The sequence below is a fragment of the Bemisia tabaci genome, chromosome 6 (assembly GCF_918797505.1).
Source record: "Bemisia tabaci chromosome 6, PGI_BMITA_v3".
In the NCBI taxonomy this organism is placed as follows: domain Eukaryota; kingdom Metazoa; phylum Arthropoda; class Insecta; order Hemiptera; family Aleyrodidae; genus Bemisia; species Bemisia tabaci.
The window spans coordinates 35999850-36020555 of NC_092798.1; the positions used below are offsets into that span (position 1 = coordinate 35999850).

The 20706-nt window shown below is 37.0% G+C and overlaps 1 protein-coding gene and 1 non-coding gene across 2 annotated transcripts; one reads left to right on the forward strand and one right to left on the reverse strand.

Annotated features, from left to right (window-relative positions):
- Positions 1–1488: 1488 nt before the first annotated feature.
- On the reverse strand, positions 1489–1560 carry TRNAQ-CUG (transfer RNA glutamine (anticodon CUG)). The gene has a single exon. It is a non-coding gene; the product is annotated as a tRNA-Gln (tRNA).
- A 1856-nt stretch (positions 1561–3416) lies between these two features.
- On the forward strand, positions 3417–18070 carry LOC109042986 (uncharacterized). The gene is made up of 12 exons (XM_019059992.2): positions 3417–3677; positions 4295–4334; positions 5060–5271; positions 7792–8002; positions 8695–8822; positions 9013–9162; positions 9758–9881; positions 11483–11697; positions 12788–12944; positions 13583–13792; positions 14519–14740; positions 16134–18070. The coding sequence occupies exons 1-12, from the start codon at positions 3579–3581 to the stop codon at positions 16352–16354; spliced, it is 1989 nt and encodes a 662-aa protein (XP_018915537.2). The 5' UTR covers positions 3417–3578; the 3' UTR covers positions 16355–18070.
- The last annotated feature ends 2636 nt before the right edge of the window (positions 18071–20706 follow it).

Consider the following 20706-nt stretch of genomic DNA (forward strand, 5'->3'; position numbering starts at 1 on the left):
ATACGTGGTTTGGTAGTTTCACCGTCGATATCTCGTTTACGGTGTCTGAACATCTCCGCCTCTATGTTATTTTTCTAAAGGAGAACAAAATGTCAGCATTCCTTGGAGTTTTTGCAGAATTTTCTTCGCACAGAGAAGAAAAATGACGGCAGTTTTAAAGAATTGCCGTTGAGTAGTTTTCCGTTTAAAAAATTAAGTATGACAGGAAGTCTGCGACGTCGCAAACCGAGTTATGTGATTGCCGACTTACACCGTCGAGATGTGTTATAAAAAGAGCTTTTATCGTGCCATTTTTCCTGCTCAAGTAAACTTTTATTTCCACACTTTTTGAGCAATGAAACGAAAAACAATGTTGACTTGGCTGGAAAATGTAAAATCAATACGGTGGAAGCAACATAACCTGCCGCAGGAAAAGGATCATCTTCGAGAAAACTCAAAATTAGATATTGATACTAGAACTTAAAATTAATCATTTCATAATCTTTTTACACTGGTTTAAAGGAAAAAAATTATGCATAATAAAAGAGAGACAATAAATAATTACAAAAATGAATGTAAGAACTTGTAAAACATAAGAATAAACATTGGAACAAACATTGGAATTGCTTAACCGGATGATTGTCCGGCTGTGAACGTAAAAAGCCTTCATTTTTGAGGGTATGCAATACGGACATCCTTCGAGTTCGAATAGTTGTATCCAGGCGTTGTCATTCATGGAATACTCGTCGTAACGTTAAACGAGACACACGTTGCCCTTTCTAAGAAAAGCAGAGGATATGAAATAGGTATTTACTTTAATCGTTTCTTTTTAAAATCCTAAAAATGTCAAACTGCATGTCATAAATGTAAAATGTCAAATGGAATTACGACACAGTTGGAAGTTTACAGTTATCAAAAGCGCAGTTTAAAGAAGAGTAATTAAGTAAATCTCTAGGTTACCATGTTTAGGACATTGAAGTGCCAAACCACGATGCAATTTTCCGGTCTTATTTGTAGACACAAAAAGGGACAAAATCGTACTTAATTTCATCTTTGGGCCACTGAAGAGAGTTTTTCATCAAGATCGAATATTCTGATGATCCATCGATCAAACTTGACGAAAGCATCTCTACTAAAAATGTTGGCACTTTGGACTAAGGTCCCTACTTCTGTGAACGATCACAAATTTAGACATAATGTAAGGAGATTCAATGAAATATCAGCCAGCATGATGATAAGCTGAGTCTTTTTTCGCGGAGCTTCAAAAATTTGCAGTCTACCCCAAGATTGCTTCTAACAACTAGCAGGACTCAGTACACTGTATCCAATAAGTAAACCACCAACAAGATCGCAGGAAGACTGTATTCTATATGCGCGAGCTAAAATTCGACCGTCCTTCGGAATTATTGGGAGCCTGAAAAATATCAAAATCGGTGTTTTTCGAATAGCGCTGAATGACTAGATTACATCTGATATTTTGTGGAAGGGGCTAGGGGGTAAAAAGCTCGAAGGTCCCACCGAGACTCGAACTCGGATCGCTGGATTCAGAGTCCAGAGTGCTAACCATTACACCATGGAACCTCGCTGTTGCGAGATGCTGAGTTCATCGGATTCAAGCGCGTTTGGGCTTTATGAGACTCACATAGAAAATAAAGAGGAAAACCCCCTTTGAAGTGATGATACTGGAAGATTGCCAGACAATGTCATAGGAACATTCCTGAGTATTGCATGCGGGAGTAGTCGCATTGTTTCACCAATTAATAATGTCTAGCAATCACGTGAAGGTGTGACAACTGGACGTATTTCTGGCAAACAGAACTATGTACATTATGACGTGAGCCCTATTATGCATATATTCTTGAGGGTGTCAGGTCTCATGTCCTAATGCATATCGATAGTGAAACTACCAAACCACGTATCTCGGTTTGTGACGTCGCAGACTTCCTGTCATACTTTATTTTTTAAATGAAAAACTACTTAACATCCAGTCTTGAAAATTTCTGTGATTTTTCCTCTTTTTGCGGAGAAAATTCCGTGAAAATTTCAAGGAATGATATTGATTTGGTCTACTTCAAAAAAATAAAATGTGAGCGTAGATTTTTAAACACCGCAAACGAGATACGTGGTTTGGTAGTTTCACCGTCGATATAGTTCCGTTTGGCAGGAATACGTTCAACTGTACAACAGTGTAAAGTCAACTGTAATTTTCCTTATTCGGCTGTACTTTTAAAAAGATTTAGGTAAATACATTTACGTACAATTTTTTTTATTCTTTTTAGCAGCACAAAAAAAAAACAAACAAAAATAACACGTAAGGCCAGTGTTAGGTTCTCGAGGGAAAATTTTAATTCACTCAATTTTGCCGTGACTTAAGTTTAAATCTTGAAAACATGAAAATAAAACCACGCGAAACCATAGACTCCTGCGACTCACTCCTGCTCAAAAAAGTACTCAAGTAACATAGATTACGGTAAATTGCAATTACACGGTTAGATAAAATCAGTGCTATGCCTGACAACATCGAAGTGCTATGTGTGTTGCGTATCTACTGATTGAAGGGGCCTCTTATCGAAATGAATTGCAATAAAATTGAATTAAGTTGCATTTATTGCTAATTAGGTACTTGTCTTTCTCACACGTGCAACTTACCATTGTTTAAATTGGCATTCATTGACCTACTTGGAAGGATTCTATTCAAACATCACAGTGCAAGTTGGTTCGTTTCTTGACATTACTTCTGCCGAGAGGAAATAGGAGATGAACCTACATTGCACTTGGTTCCCTCCTCTTCAATGATTTTATTTTCCTTTATGCAAGCGAGAGGAACCAAATTATTAAAAAGTTAAAAAAAAGTAATGATGTTTGCGACGAATTTTGCTTTTTTAATCAGGAATAAACAAATAAACCCCGTAATTATTAAAATTTTGGAACAAAGGCTTTCCTTCATGAGAAATAAGAAAGAAATACCAACAAGCAGGTTTCTGTCCTCCGCAAAACTTGGTTCCTCAGTTCCTTTTCATAAATCTCGTTCAAATATTTCCTCCTATTTTGCGAATAACGCTATCTGCAAATCCGAAAAATTATGCCAACCAGGTCGCGCTTCTTCAAAGAGTAATATTTGTTCACCTCATCCCAGTGTTTGTTGTTGACCAAATCTTTTTAGGTCATGAATCAACACTGACTTGCAGGTAGCTGTAAACATTGACGTCCAATGCTACTCAGGCAAGTACTGAATTTCGCCCTTGCGTATTGTGACTACCGGACGCAAATCCTCGGTACTCGGAGGTGCAATAAAAGCATTAGTCGAGGTAAACAAAACCCCAATAAAATCGGAAATCTCTCAAGAAGCTCGGAGGAAACACTCGAGGAAGGCTCCGGGATTGGTCGATCGATCAGGTGAGAAAAATAAGGATGGAATCTGAACGAAACAATCGATCGTATAAAAGACTATTCATCGGAAGTATTGTTATTGATTTTGCATAATTAGAGCATTGTGCTGGTGTTATCGATCATCGGGTTCCAGATCGCGAATTTCATGTGCATTCGACTTACCTAGGTGATCCACGTCCAATGTTTAGTTTCATTCAAAATATATTTAAATGTTTAATGTCACGATGAAGGTGTTGAAACATAATCTGTGGTTGAGCCTCTTGCTCCTGACGTTGAGTTACTGTTCTTCGTTGAAATTGGCTGACATTGTAAGTTTCGATTTTCTTCATCATTGGGTATCTTGCACGTATTTGGACGTATTTCTATTAAACGGAACTATGACATTCATTAAGACATGAGCCCTGAGACCCATAAGAATACATGCATAATAGGGCTCACTTCATAATGTACATAGTCCCGTTTCATAAAAATACGTCCATTTGGTTCACAATTATAAGGGCGGGAAAATCTTCGGAGGATACATGATTAATTGCGTTGGACAAAAAATATGAATTCATTAAGTAACTTTAGTACTTTTTAGGGAAAATTTTGGAACTGCTCTCCCCGTAAACTCAGAACTTTCCCCTTTCTTATATTTATTTTCCTCTTACGTAGTTTAGTTCACTCTTAACTATCATTTTGAACTTTTAATTTATCAATTTGACCCCCAGCGCCCTCTTTTACTGTTACCCTCGAGAAGTTAAGCGCTTCATAATACGTATTCTGAAATTTGCTTTATAGAAAACGGTCGAGGATATACTGTAAAAAAATAAGTCGCCATTAGAATTATTTTAAACGAAGTAAGACACGAAAAATCTTCATATTTAAAAATTCGGCGGTATAAGTAAAATTAAAAGATGTTAACATGCTTGTTTATTATTTACAGCGCAGAAAAATTGAATTGACGTCAGCTCATGGATTAAGATGTAAGTTTTAAATTTTCATTTTTGCAAAAAAAAGAGATTTCCAAGGTCTGGCTCAATCTTTACTAATTCTTCAAAACTATTTACAGAAAACCAAATGGCTGTCGGCTTCTCCTCAGATTTTTGAAGATCGGAATTGATCGGCAATCCAGAAATATGAATTATTTGCTCATGAATTACCACTAGCTCTTCTGCCTAGTACAACCCACCGGAAAATTTTGTTGACCCAACAGTTCCGTAGGTAGTTTAAGTAAATCTCATGGACCTAGTCCATCAAGAAACATCTACCGACATTTAAAACAACTTAAGAAATAATTCAAGAAAAATAGTTTGAGGAAACAGCTATTTCTGTCGAAATAAAGCTTTGTCCTTTTTTTCAAGAAAGACAAAGTATCAAGAGAAAGTATTAAGAGGCAGGATGGACATTTTCTTGGATTGGAAAGCTTACCCATGAGGTACTTTAAGTCTTTCTATTTCCTGCATGCGTATCTTTCATGTTCTCTACGCTTTTAAAAAATTTGACAGAAATTTTTTCTCTGAAAAAAAGGTGGTTTTACATGCTACTTGGGTGCTGCGCCACTGCTCAGACCCTTAATGTCACTAAGAACATGGCTCGATCTTTGCCGAAGAATGACCAATGTTTGCTTTCCCGAGAAAAAATTCCAGAGATTTATTGTCTGTTTCCTCACCACACGTTACAAATAGGGATCTTTTCCTTCTTTCCAAAGCTGATGGGGAGAGCTGTGATAGGCCTTGCAATGGTTCGACCAGAACCTGCCACTTTTCTTTCCACGTCACGGAAGAGGTCAGCATGAGTATTTTGTGCGGCGATTGTCCGTTCGAGCAGAAGGATTGCTACGCACGAGGGTGCGTAACTGCTGGAGGCTACGTGCGTCGAATTGTAACCATCAACAGTCAAGTCCCTGGTCCGCCGATCCACGTAAGTCAAATACAAACTATGTTGATACTGTCGATAAATTGTGATATTTATCGACTCACAGTAAATAACGATTATATAAATACACGGTAAAACTTGAGATATATCATGAATCATGTAATATTGAAATCGTGTTCCCAAGTGGCAATGATCACAAGAAGTTGCGATTTGATCGGAGAATGTATCGCAATTTTATTAACGTTAATTTATTTGTAATATGATCGAGCGAAAAATCGTGACAAAGTGAGATGAAATTTCGATGTACTCGATTTATTTCTGATATTATCGGTTAAAAAATTGGGATGAGTTTCGATCTCATAAACTTAAATTTGGTTATAGGACATTCCGTCGACGATTTTTTGTCCGCGCACCTGTTTTTTCCACGCGAATTTACGTCCACGCGTTTTTTCGGCACAGGAGTTTTGGTCCACGTGCCAGTTGAGACCCAAAGCTAATTGGCCCACATGTAAATACAAACGACAATTGCTCACGACGTTTTTGGATGAAAATGTATAATGTCTTGCAATAATGAGAGTTTGCTTGTTTTTTTGATTTGTCTGTTTGGTCCAACGGAGAATAATATACAGTTGAGAGATTTGGTAAAAATGGGGGAGCTTCAATTCCATGAGACAAAATTCACTAAAACTCTCTACACATCTTTGGTCTAACAGGACTTAATTATCTTTCAAGAAATTCCCACCTTGTTATACCTGAACCGGATAAACCTCTACATTTGCCTCACCTAGAGGCTCTTAGATTTTTCCTGTGTACGATGAGTATCTTGATTTATTTTGCGAGGAAAGATCTTTACTTTTAAAGGATGCCTATCATTCTTGATTCGTTCATTTTCGTATTAATACTGTGCAACACCTCTGTTGTGAAATAGTTGCTTCAGGCGCCGCCGCACGGCGGGCGAAACGCCTGCGACGAACGATTGGCGCCTACAAACCTAAGTGGATACTTCAAGCATTGTGCAATGCGTGAAGTATCCACTTAGGTTTGTGGGCGCCAGTGAGCCTCTCGCGCTGGCAGCACGCCGCTCCGCTCTGTTAGGCTGTTATATTTATACTTGCATGGTCAGCGTTTTTAACTCATGATTTTGAAATGTTTGCGCACTCTGCATTGATTATTCTCATTTAAATTGATGGGGAAAAAATATGTATCAAATTATCAAAGGAGAATAATAATATAATGTGTGTTTTTTAAATATTGGTGGTTCCGTGTCAAATTTAATGATTTCCAAAGCACTTTAATTTTTTCTTTTACATTTTGTGCTTTTATTGTGCTGCAGCGAGGTGTGCGCGCGACCAAATGCTCAAATTTGACGTATTTGACTCGAAAAGATCGATGTCCAAATGAGTTAAAACTAAAGATTGCGTGCTTCTTGGTTTTTTTCCTCTTTTATTCATTTTTGCAGTTTTTGTTGGCACCACTGTGGCTGATTGAGATTAATGTCGCCTGGAAAAGGTTTTACAAATATGTGTCACGTTTTAAAAATATAAATGTTTTTAAAATGAAGTACTAATTGCGTAAAGAAAAAATTAAAAAATAAAAAGAAAGTACCTATGCATATATAAGGTATATTGTACATCGAATATTTTAAGGATAGAAATAATACCAAATATTCACCAATGACAATTTAAAAAGATGATTCAAAAGGAGATAGTAATAACATTTCATTTAGAAAATGAGCAACCATAACAGCACCTCCTTCCCTCTCAATTTCTCATTTCCATATTGTCAACATAATTTTACCGACAAAAACCGACTAAAATATAACGCTTGGACCAAGTCACGTTGCTTATTTTACGTGTGAGCGTAAACTACTGGACAAAAAAGGTGCTGACAAAAAATCGTTGACAAAACGCCCTGAAACCCTTAAATTGAATCAATGAGAACGAAAACACACCAACTCGGAAAAATGAAAATAATCAAGACACACATACAACTGCGGAATAGGTGGAGAAGTTATTAGTTTAAGAAAAATATTTATGCCGTCGAAAGACAAGCACTTATGGACACTTTAAAGGTCCAAGTTGGAACAGATGCGCTAACTTTAATGACCTTCATGTAAATTAACTGTCTTTGATGGAAATTAAGCATTTTCGAGTTACCGAGGTGGTGTGTTTTCGTTCTCACTGATTCGATTGAAATCGCAATTTTATAGACGTTATTTTATTTGCAATATTATCGAGCAAAAATCGTGACAAATTTAGATAAGATTTTGGTTTCACTGTAGACGAATTTATAGAGATAAAATTACGACATAATTGAGGACCATCGCTCGGATGTTGATGATCCTGGAAGTTTTATTGCCAAAAAGTCGTAAAAAAATTGTAACCAAATTTCGAAATATCACGATTTTCCCGTTGAAAAATGCTACTTGGGTATAGGTGTGATAAATTGTTTTCAATTCTTCATTCAATCAACATTAGGAGTTTTTAGGTGTACTTCGCGATGGATTGAGCCAGGGTACCTACAGTCATGGACAATTTTTTTTAAGTGGTAGTATATTCATTCCAGGTATGTGAAGGTGACACAATAAAAGTTGATGTCTACAATCATATGGCGTCTGAATCCACGACCATTCACTGGCATGGATTGAGGCAGTTGGGAAGTCCGTACATGGATGGTGTGCCTTTCGTCACTCAATGCCCCATACTCCCGAACAACCATTTCACCTACTCGTTTTTAGCGGAGCCGGCAGGCACGCATATGTACCACGGGCATACAGGTTGGTTGGATCAAAAAAAGCGGAAATTAATTATTGCAGATTTTTCAGGTGCATTACTATTCCTCCTGGTAAACTGCGTTTGAAGTGAGAGGAGATAAAATTGCGTGGTTGAAAATGCTCACAATGACGAAAATTTTCAGCGATATGCAACTATTTGTTTGGCGAACGGTAGAGGCAGATCCGTTTCCTTCTCTTCTAGGAAGCACTTTTTTTTAAAAAAAAGCGTAAAAAAAATTGAAGGATACGCAAAACGAACTGCAAAAAACTAGTGTAACGCCCTCTGTTTCAACTCCTCGATCTTATTTCTAGATAAATAAATAAAATAGAAGATTCCACTACAAAAATTGAGAAGGCGTGCGAATTCTTCTGGGTATCGTTACTTGCTGCTTTGAAAATTATCGCCTCGTTAAGTCAAAAATTTTCAGAGCTCTTTTATAATGTGGAGAAACGGTTACCATAAGTTAACATAACTGCTGCAGTTTCAGAATCAGTTATTATCATATTTAAAAACAAAATCAAATAATTTTGCATTATAATTTATGCACTGACAAATATTCTTATACGCAATAAGTATCCTTAGAAAACGAGATTTGCTATGTCCTTCCCTCCCACAAAACGTTGATACTACATTGGAAAAATGATATGTTCATAGCTAATGAAACACTGATATCCATTAATTTCACGTTTTACAGGATTTCAGGAGGCAGATGGTCTTTTCGGTGCTTTCATAATTCGCCGAAAAGAACCGACGGAGATCCAAAAACTGTACGACTTTGATCTTCCGGAACACACGGTTATTTTATGGCACTGGTATTCGCAGGTAAGAGACATTTATCTTCGTGATGGCCAATGTCACAAATGAGTTTTTCATTTTATAATGATGGGGTTCTCTTCAAAAATAAATTGTGTCAGGGAAACTAAAGCGTCGCCTTAACTTCAGAGTTAATTTATATGTTCTCCACAACATTTTCCAATGACGTGTGTTAATTTTTATAATTTTATGCTTTCAGTCGACGAGTCAAAAATTGCCAATAATACTTTTCCGAAATGGAACGGTCAACGGCTTGAACCTCATAATTAACGGCAAAGCATCAGGCGTTGAATACACGCGTGGTAATGAGACAGCGGTGACTCCACCGGAGATCTTCTTCGTGCAAAAAGTAAGTTCTTGAACTTATACACGATGAACTATAACTGAATGAATTTACGCTGTAAGGAACTACGTAAAACTGAATTAAATGAAAAAGAATTATGTGTCCAAATGGCACAGCTTAATGAAAATATTAAAGTAAAGTTGTACTTAACTTGACGTGATAAAATCGCAATTTTTACCGATATTTGCCCACGTTAATAAATTCCGATTTTAAGCATCCGGTAAAACGGGTTTCATGTATCATGAAGATAGGTACGCGTATTTACCCGGTTTTGAGAATGCTGAAATGATATCCATAAATAGTTGGCAAAATTTTCCTTTCCTTCCAAAATTGCCGCCATTTTTGTGGATCCCAACCGTCTCCAAATAAAATAGTGCCCATATACATTCTCTACAAAAATACTCTACGTAAAGGGGATCCGTTGACTATGTGATATTCAAAACAACTTATAGCCCATTTTAATTCTTAAGTAGTAACGCGGTTTCTTTCAAAACTCTCTACTCATAGATACTCATCTGTGCTTAGTACACCTGTTTTTTCTAATTAAATAATTCAATTTTTCAACGAATAATAATTAATAGTTACCCATTATCATTTTCAGGGGAACAGATACAGATTTCGGATAATTGTCAACGCTGCCATATACTGCCCTCTTCAACTATCGATAGAATCCCATACGTTTTCCGTATTTGCAAGTGAATCGGGTACTTTCGACCCCATCGAAGGTTTGCTCCATTGTTTACTTCACTGATTTAAAATTGCCAGTGCCACAAAAAAACAAACATTGAAACGCCCAGTCCATATTATGTCGATTCAATTTGAGATCTCTAAGGTTTTAAAATTGAAATCGACGCGTCTTCGAATCAGAAAGATAAATATGACACGTCATTGTTGCAATAAATAGTTAGAAGAACCATAAAATTGAGTTAGTTTTGTAATGAACCTCTGAATACACATAGCGATCGTATGGTGACTTTAACGAATATGAGGAGTGTCACCTAAATTTTACTGAGAAATTGGATCCATGAACAATATTTTTAGTTCACCCACTTAATTTCCCTACGCTACCCAATCTATGTGTAGTCATCTTAGATGCAACATCTTAATGCGAACAATGCAACTACCGTTTCAACGTCGTGGTGTGGTATCATTCGAAAATGAAGGAGATTTTTTCTGTTTAGACCGAAGTCCGACCAAAATGAAATCATACATCGTACAATAACGCATTAACTCTCTGCCTCATCATTTTTGCGTTCATTGGTTAACCTATTTTCCATGCTTTCAATGTTTGACTTCGCGTCAAATTTCTTGACCATGTATTGCTTCTTTAATATGAAAAATACAAAAATCAGTGGTCAGTCAAACTTTGAATATTTTTCGCTTTATTTGATAATGCCATTCAATACAAAATGATGATGAAATGTTTAAGTTCTATAAAAGGTGCACGAACAGAAAAATGGACAAAATTTTAACCCGCGAGAGCCAAAAATATCTAGCGAACGATGGGGACACATCTACTAGTCACATGGTTTCAATAATTGTTTTACATTTCCTCAATTTTAGATGAGTTTCTGATTTTGTTTACTCACATAGCATTAGTGGGTACAAGGTTTTAACTGACCAGCGCCCTTTGTTTTTTTTTCTAAAAAATTTCGCAATCAACGTAAGGTTTAATGTGGTAACTCTATGGTGACTTGAACGCAGATGAAGAAAAGTCAACTAAATTTTAATGTTAGCCTAGCAATGGATGCTTAAACAATTTTTCTGATTTACCTCCTAATTTTCTCACCCAATTATCAATCGACTATAGGCTTTGACATGTTTGAAAAGGGAGGGAGAGAAGGAAAGAAAGAGAGACAGATGCGTTAGACGTATTATCGTTTGTCGCAATTCGTCGCTCCTCTAACGCAAGGGTGTGTCTTTATTTCCATACTTTCCCTATTGCTGTCCATATAACTTCATGCCTTCGCGGCTCACATGGGTCCGTCCTAACGACACACAGTGGATCAAGTCAATCAGAGAGTTTGGACATGAACATTTTTTACTAAAACTGCAAATTTTGATGTTTAATTCGTCGCATTTTAAATTTTGAGAGGTGCCTCTAGAAAAAAATTTTACGAGGAGACCAGTGGAACCCTTTTTAAAATCTCAAAGTTTTGATTTAACGGAGTTATGAGCGTTAAAAGTTTCCAAATTTTGTCCGACCTCCCCTCTTGACTCGATCCACTGTGCTACAGAGGAACGAAGAATGCTCATCTTAAGGTCACGTGATATATGACCCTATGTCCTGTCTGTAATTGTTTTCTTCACTTTTCCAACATTCCAGTTGAATCAATGATGATAAACGCTGGAGAGAGGTATGACATCATTCTGCACGCGGACCAAGAACCAGATTGTTACATCCTAGGAGTAAGGGGGATCGGTGACTGTTATAAAACGCAAGTGCGGCAAACTGCACTCGTCTGCTATAACACCGTCCACATAGGTCCACGAATTTTCCAGAAAAATAGGAATTTCCCGTACGCATCTCAGCCAGGCCGTGTGAGTATTGAGTTTGACATTTGAAAATCAAGCGGAAAACTTGATCAGAGTAAAAATTTGCCCTTCAGATGTAACTTAAATCAACACGTACATCTTGAGCAACTATTTTAACGCCTCGGAGGTGCGTTTTGCCTGCCCCAGGATTTTGAAGGAGTTTTTTTTCAGTGTACGTGTTGTCGCAGGAGAGGAATTAGCATCGATTAATTATTGATAACACTGCCTAAATAGGATCTCTACTCATTTGAAACAAAAACTTTGGAATTCTTGAATCAATCTGAAATGTCTAAAATGCTAAAATTAACACGTATAACACATAAAAACTTGGCATGTGTTTTATCACATGCCAAGTAAATATTCTTGTGAAAATGAAGATGGAAAAAATATTGATTAACCACCAGTTGCAATGTGCTTTGGACGCAAAAACAGTGTTTCGACTGAATATATTTCAGGGGACGAGAGCGTTATTTAGGAAGGCGGGAAAGCTGCAATAGGCTGCACTTATTGGCAATCACTCATTTCTTCTTTGTACCTGATGAATTAATGACTCTAAAGTTTAACTTAAGAAAATTCTCCTCAAAATTTTTGTTTCTAGATGTTTTATGGAATCCTGAGTCGTCCAGAAAAGTCGACAAATTTCATTTTATACATTTTTACGAAATTTTGCATCTCTCTGGGTAATCTCTCAATATCAACGAACTCCTGTAATGAGTATTTTGGCCCAAACACTTATTTTAAAAAAAATAGCTACAACTTATGATCATGGGAAGTAGGACATATAGACTGCATGTAGCAGAAAAAGAGGCATATTTGTGAGACATATCTTGGAACGGAGAGAAATAAGTTTGAGGTTTACTTCCTCCACAAAAACAAAATTTCATGTGAATATTTGCACACTAAGTATTCTTTTCGGACATGAACTTTTATTCCGGGGGGAGGGGGGGATTAAAAGAGCTCAAGACTGTCCTGAGCGATTTTTCTAAAAAAAGAAATATTACTTGGCTCGATCCTTTTCGCTAAACGCTATTAAAGCTGATCGCACTTCACTCAAAAAAACTGAAGTTTTGATTTTTCCTCCGTTTTCCCCGTATAGTTGTTCAACGCTGCGGAAGAGATATCTGCTCACTGGGAGAATAATACAATCATCCCCTTGCACTCAGCTAACAGCACTTCACACGGATATTATGAAAATCCCTACCACGGTGAACCCGATCACGTATTCTATTTAAAAACAATGGTTAAACTTTATCGTAAGTGCTCTAATTTTAGTTTTTGTTGATTTCGTTTAAATTGTAGGTCTCTTTGGCTGCAAGAACATGCAAAATCAAGCCGATCAATTCCTCTACTTTTCATTTTTGTAATTAATGTAGAGCACTGTAATAATTTAGTATGGCACATGCACGACAAAAAAATTGAGATTTTACCCTCCGATGTAATCACGTGCTGCAGTTACGAGCGGTGGCATGGCGTGCTTTGCGATATATCGATTGATTTGCCATTTAAATCTATGGAAAAGGATCGATTATCAAGGTGTTTGCAGCGAACACCTTAATAATTGATTCTTTACTACAGCTTCAAATGGAGCGATATCGATAATCGATCATTCACGCTCCGCCACTACTGAATACGAGGTGTCTGGTGTCCAGAGAGGCCCTCTCTTTACAGAGAGAAAGGACAGCTCATAACCCCTTATATTTCTGGCGACGCAATTTGCCTTGCACCAGCAACTATTCATTTAGCTGCCAACTTAATAGCGTTTTTTCGCTCATTGTGAAATTATGACCCAAAAGATTTATTTTTCTAAACTGACCTTGTGCATATGTAACTAACTTTCCAAAATGAACCAAACTGAATAATTTTTTAGAAGAAAGTGTATTTCTTTTTTTAGCGGAGCTACCGATACCTGGCCCGTTTCCTCAAATAAACGACATCGGATTTGAGTTTCCTACATCGAATCTCCTGAGGAAAAGTTCTGATAAGTTCTTTTGCAACTATTCTCGCATAGATTCTCAGTACTGTATTGGCCAATTCTGCGCATGCACACATGTTTTGAAAGTCAAAAGAAATTCGCTGGTGGAAATGGTTTTCTTTGACACAAGTAAGACCCTACTAACATGTAAACCGTGCTTAGTGCTTTTTAATGTAAATGTGCAGCGGAGTTAGCTCCAGAATGTGAATAGATAACATTTGAATTCTTGTTAATTGAGGAGTTGAGTTTCCGGCTCAAGCATTGATAATTTCAGGAAGAAGTCAGTTACGGGAAAGAATCATTTCTGTAAAATTTGTGGAAAAATTAAATGCAATAAGTGTACATTCGTCTGCTTGAAGTATGTGAATATAGTTAATTAGTCATTTCACTGCACGAAAGTGCTTTAGTTAAGTGAAGAACCCTCTTACTTGGTTAGTTCAACGTCAGTGACAACATCACAAAGGGACAGTAGATTATTTGACAACTCCAACAGAGCGAAGGACAGCTCATAACTCCTTCCATTTTTGGTCACGCAATTTGCCTTGCACCAGCAACTGTTCAGCCTCTTTTCAAAGTAAGACCTGTTTTGGAGAATGGGCATCAGTGGTCGGAATCAATCGAAATGTTCAGAAATTCCCGTAATGTATGACGTGTTGTTTTTTAGTTTAGTTTTGGGCACACTAAGTGAAACCACTGTTAGGCATTTTTTAAGTAGATGCGGAAAATTCACAGTAGCTTTCAAGGAACGTTCGTATTTCAGCTTTCGCCTTTTCTAAAACTGAAAAGCAAAACTCGCGAGGACTTGAAAACTTCGCTGCAAAACGAAAATTAAAACTTCTTCAATTTTAATTTCAGGTGGTGCTGATAGGAATCAAGACCACCCGTTCCATATCCATGGGCATTCTGTTCGGGTGGTAGCAAGCATGACCGTAGGGCCTCATTTAGATGAGGCTACTGTGAGGCAGATGAACACCAATGGGACCCTAAAAAAGGACCTCCATCGCGCTCCTCTCAAAGATACCTTTTCTGTACCCAACAAAGGCATCGTCGTTGTGCGACTCATCGCAGATAACCCAGGTGCCTACCTAATATTACCCCCAGTTATTCATAAAAATGTTTTTTAATCCATAATCTAGAGTGCTCAATATTCTGAGTTTAGGTATCGTTTAAATCTAAAGTTCTCCTTCGATTTTTCTGCATAGGCAACAATCTTACCCGGGAGCGCGAATAGTTGTCTTTTCGAAAAACAAAGATTTCTATCGCTCCATATAAGCTTCGATCGAACCGATAAATGGTAGGTATCACCTACCTAAGTTCGCCTTCAGTTTTTTTGCATGTGGGCAAAAAATGTACCATAGAGCGCGAATAGTTGTCTACTCGCGAAGTAGACATTGATCTCGGAACCAATTTTGTTCAGCCGCTAAACCCTGAATAACTAATGAATGATATCGTCCGCTTGATGTTCGCCTTCAATTTTGCCACATATGCAACAATTATACATCGAAGCGCGAATAGTTGTTTTCGGAGAGTATACTTGTTGACGTTCCATCAGCTTTGATTATAATTATAGTGATAGACGATGTTGTGGATCTAATGAAACTGGTAGATATCGCCTGTTTAAAAGTTCACCTTCAATTTTCTCTTATCGACAATAATCATACGCAAGTAGCAGTGATCGCGATAAGTTGCGATTAGATCGAGGAAGAATGTATTACGATTATTGACGTCGCTTTGCTGCAATATTATCGGATAAAAAGAATCCGATTTCATCGCATTAATTTGCAATATTATCGAACAAAAAATCGTGATAAATTTTAGATAAAATTTAGATTTTATCGAACGCGATTTTATAAATGTGAAATTTCAACAAGATTGAGGATAATAGCTCAGATGTTGATTATCCCAGCGATTTTATCGCCGAAAAATTGTAAAAAAAAGTAAATTAATTTCAAAATATCGCAATTTTTCCGTTGAAAAATGCTACTTAGGTCGCAGAGAAAGAATAGTTTTCTATTCGAAAAAACACATTGTTGTCATACCATAACGACGGTGTAAGTCGGCAATCACATAACGCGGTTTGCGACGCCGCAGATTTCCTGTCATACTTTACTTTTTAAACGGAAAAATACTCGGCGGCAATTCTTTAAAACTGACTTGATTTTTCTTCTCTGTGCGAAGAATATTCTGCGAAACCTTCAAGGAATAATGTCGATTAGTTCTCCTTCAAAAAATTAGCATAGAGCCGGAGATTTTCAGGCACCGCAAACGAGTTATATGATTGCCGACTTACATCGTCGATAAGCTTTGACCAAACTGATGAACGATGCTGTGAACCTATTGAAACTTGTAGATATTGCTCGTTTGAAGTTCGCCTTAAATTTCTCGGTATAGGCAAATATAATGGCATATGACATACCATACCCTCGGAAATGAACAGCGTTTTACTGAACATTCTATTTTTTGTGTTTAGGATACTGGATAGTTCACTGCCATGTTTCGAATCACATGGAACTGGGTATGGCTTTCGTGTTGCAAGTCGGCGAGGAGCGCGACATGACACCACTTCCCAGGAGTTTCCCGATTTGCGGAGACTGGCCGAACGCCCAGGAAAATGGAGCCCCAAATTTCACTCCTCCGATACTCGGCCTTCTGTTTTTTGTTCTCATGGTGGGATCCGGTGCTCTGAATTGATGAGTTCTTAGCAGAAAATGCAAAGCTACTACCTGACTGAACGCCCAGTTTTCGGGCAGTGCAAGCTGTGCAATCTCCATATGAACTTTGAGCGCTGCTGAGGGTACACGGAAAAAAATCTTTGGTGCTTATAGCCAGATAGTAGGTGACATTTACCATCTTGGATTCCCAGATTCGACCCCTGAGAAAATTTTGCTACGAGCACAAATGTATGATGGTTAGAAACCTCAAACCGCGATCAGGTAGGCGTTGACAACAAAGATGGTAATTCGCACCAACACTGCTGGGCGGGCGCGCCGTCCTCCGTAGACGTCCCGCACAACGTTGCTGAGATAGACCTTCAAAGATGGTAAACTGACCCATCCGGATGTTTAGTGTATCAATCATGAAAGCAAGGAGAACCTAATATTTTGTGTTTTTAGCCATAAAGAGGAGTATTTTCTTGTGAAACGTACAGCTAAAAAAATTGAATACAAAGGTGTGCAATGTCGGGGTTCGCAGCTAGGGGATGGTGGAAAAGGGTTAATCGCGTAAATAAATTTCGAAATCGAGTAAAATGAGACTACAGCACTTATTGTGAGGTGCTGTAGTCGTATCCGACCTATCAAATTTTTATGCCTACCGCGGGGATTGAACCTGGGACCTATCTAACCCTAGCCGAAGACCCTAACGATTGAGATATAAAGTATGATGAGAATTTTGACCGAAAAACCTGTACATAGCTTCGATTTGAACGGAAAACCAGGATATTCAATCTACATACTTAGATTGGTTCATTCATTTTTCTAATTTTTGTATTTCATTTTATTTTTTAACGTTATTTCAGTTTTTTACTTTATTTTATTTCGTTACTTCATTTTAAATTTTTTACTTTATTTTTTTTCTTTACGTAATATAATTTTTCTTTGATTATTTCTTTTTAATTTATTTACTTTATTTTAATTTTTTTCCTTTGTTTCTTTACTTAATTTTAATGTTTTACTTTATTGTTTTTTCTTTACTTAATATTATTTTTCTTTGATTATTTATTCTTTATTTCTTCCCTGTATTTTACCGTTACTTACTTTATTTTATTTCTTGCAATTTTTTATTTTTTTACTTTAATTCAGTCACTTCATTTTAATTTTTATACTTCATTAAATATCTCTTCGTTGTTATTTATAACTGCATTTTATTTATCTATTTTTTCTTTTTTTCTTTTCATGTCGAGAATCAATTCAAAATTTTCAAACTAGGATTATTTTTATGATTGGCTAAAGTGCTTCTAGCATTGGACAAATAAGCCCAGGCTACTTACTTGAACAAGTGAGATTATGTAGAATAGAAAATAAAAAAATTACCCCTCTAAAGTACTGAAGCCTTGACATGGTGTTAAATATAGTGCATGCCTAGCCTACTGGTAAACCTGGGATGTTTAGCTTAACGACAGCATACAATTGACAAGAAACATTGTTAAAACATTAGTAACAATTGATAAATTTCTGCCATTTCCTTGGAATTTTGAATGTAGAAAAAAATTGATTTTGAAAACTATTATTAGTACCAGGGGCCTTTGGCCGCTACGCTGCCGACAACCAATGCGGAAGAAAACAACATACGTAAAAAGTCGTAGAACAACCGTGTTCAAGTTATCTCGGAGATTAATGGATTCAAATACCGTCAATGTTTTATTTTTGATCAATGTTTTTAAAAGAATACACACTGTTATTCTAATGAGTTTCCGCAAATTTTCCTGAGTGATTTAAAATAGATAAAAGAAAATTTGACTTAAAACGCATAATATCCGAAATCTAAGCTCAGATTCGGCTTCCTCGTGAAAAATCGATGCAATTTCATGTATCATATGTCACCATATCATGAAGGAAAGAGATTAACGTAGGCGTGTAGATTCTAACATATCAGTCCGACGTGGCAACATGGGTGATTCGGAGTGGGTCAGCTGATGAGTAAGAAGAAGTTTGTTTTCTCGGAAACGGACGAACCAAATGCTTGGCGCCGGCGCCTGGCGGCGTAGCTCAAACGTTTGAATTCTGTGCCTACTTCCGCATACCGGCCGGCTTTGATAGAATCTTTACGCCTACGATTACCCTCTTTTCTTTATGCTATGGTAACATATGATACATGAAATAGCATCGATTTTTCACGAGGAAGCCGAATCTGAGCTTAGATTTTGGGTATGATGCGTTTCAAGTTGAATTTTCTGAATTTGAAAATTTAAGACGGCGGACGTAGCCTAAATTGATACATCGGCTCCCATTCCATCGATTAAATTCGAATTTTTAGTCTTATTTCGAAAATGCGAAAAACCAAGGTGGCGGGCGTGGCCTAAAACGCTATCTCGGTTCCTGCTCGTCGGATTTTCGTAAAACTTGGTGCCAAGGGGAGGGGGGGAGGAAAGAAATTTTCAAACACTGCAATCGATATGTCGCAGGCAAATAGTAAAATTAGGCATTTTGTCAAATGCCTAGGCAAATAGTCAAATACTAGGGGCTATGCCCCCTGACCGCTACGCGGTCCAACCCCCTGAAGGCGCTCCGCGCCATCAATGGCCGCTTCGCGGCCTATTTTTACCTCCTATCAGTGTTAGTTTTATTTTTCCCCTCAAAAATTACGATATGAGGTATACTTTACTTTTAGAATGAAATAATTTTTGGTTTTGATGAATATTTTAGTTCGTTTTAATCCGTTTTTTTTTAAATCAGTGAAAAATTTAACATCGTCCGAGTTTCTGAATTGTTGTAATAAATGCCCTTTAATTATCATTAAAACCGAGCAGAGTCAAGAATAATTAATTGCGCGAAGTCATATAGTTTTGCGGCGACTTTACCGTCGCCCGAGCCAGGGACGGGAAAAGGAGTACGCTCCACGAACATATTATTACACGCTTATCAGTCACACAAGGTGGGTTGAATATGAATTCTTGAAAATTTATCAACATACTTTCCCTAATCAGCCCATATCTGATTGCTTTCTTTGGTGACTCAATGTTGGTAAAGCGTAAAAAATTGACGGGGCAGACTACTAACAAAATACTTTAATTGAGTTATCTGAGATGGTGACCTTCATAATCAACAAGTTTATAATTTGCACTAACGCATTCTGTAGTTCAATGAGCCCACTTAACCGAGTAGCATCAACCAAAAACAAGATAGGTGAAGCGCAAGCGCACTCTTTGGTGCAATGAGTCAACTTGATGGAGCAGTTTACCATCAATTTTGTCTCGGTGAACAGATTTGTAATAGCTAGTAGCAACTAATTGAAAATGATTGATTTCCCTAAAGACGTTGTGGACAATACAATGCCGTTGGTTATTCTATCAATTTTTTCATGTATACGGCACCAACTTTTAATTAACAAAATCAAGATGGTTATCCGCGCACAGTCATTTTTTTCCGTGTATCGCAATATCGTATGCATGTATGAAAGCTGGAACGCCTTCAGTTTTTCTGAATGCAACACGCATGGCAATTGAGCAGGAATAATATTAAATCTGAAAGGCACTACTATCACATGAGGTTGATAGATAATATAATAAAATCGACGGAATTAATTTCATTAAAGTAGATACAATTTGAGACCCCATTCACTCAAGTTTTCCACAAATTAGGATCTTTAGAATCAAATTAGAACCATTAAGAAGTCTTCATCCAGTGCAAAAAATGATGAAATTTCATCTTTTTTTTTTTGGATGACAATACTTTCTCTACCCGCAAGAGGAGTGAGAAAATAAAAAATCTCTATGAGAAGGGAGGGAGAGGGTTCTTATGAGCCCCTGACAAGACTAAAGCACTAGATTCTCGATAAGTACTCAAGTGCCACTGATCGAAATCGAGTAAACTGTTGAGGATGTCACTACACTTAAGTCCATCATTCCTAATTTGATGTTTCATATTACATTAAGATCAACTAATATTCTTTTTCACTGCCAATTTGTTTCCAGATAATTTTCAATACAATTTTATTTCATGAATGTGATACCTAGTATTTAGTGATTAGTATGAGTAAGTAAACTTCCTCATCTTCATTACTTAATTAAAGTTTCCACTTTCCAGATGAATGAATAGAGCCAATTATTGATATGTTAGACATTTAATTTTTCTACTTCATAAGTAAATGTACACTAAATGTAGATAATAAAATAAAAGCAAATTTTGTGAAAAGGAAAATGGTGTATACCTGTTTGATTTATGAAATAAAAAAATAAACCTTATTGCAGCAGTGATAACATATTTCTGTTGTTTCAGGTGATAAAAATCAATGGTAAGGGCTTTTCTGTTATGTCATGTGCACATTTGGACTTGCTGAATTTTCTCCCATAAAAACATAATTTCGTGGAAGACTTGTTCTTTTTT

What these genes read in the sequence shown, in the direction of transcription:
- LOC109042986 (XM_019059992.2), top strand. Translation starts at nt 3,579, where the DNA reads ATGTTTAATGTCACGATGAAGGTGTTGAAACATAATCTGTGGTTGAGC. An exon ending in AGATCTTCTTCGTGCAAAAA is followed by an intron (nt 9,163 to 9,757) that starts GTAAGTTCTTGA and finishes TATCATTTTCAG; the next exon opens with GGGAACAGATACAGATTTCG. An exon ending in AATGGTTTTCTTTGACACAA is followed by an intron (nt 13,793 to 14,518) that starts GTAAGACCCTAC and finishes TTTTAATTTCAG; the next exon opens with GTGGTGCTGATAGGAATCAA.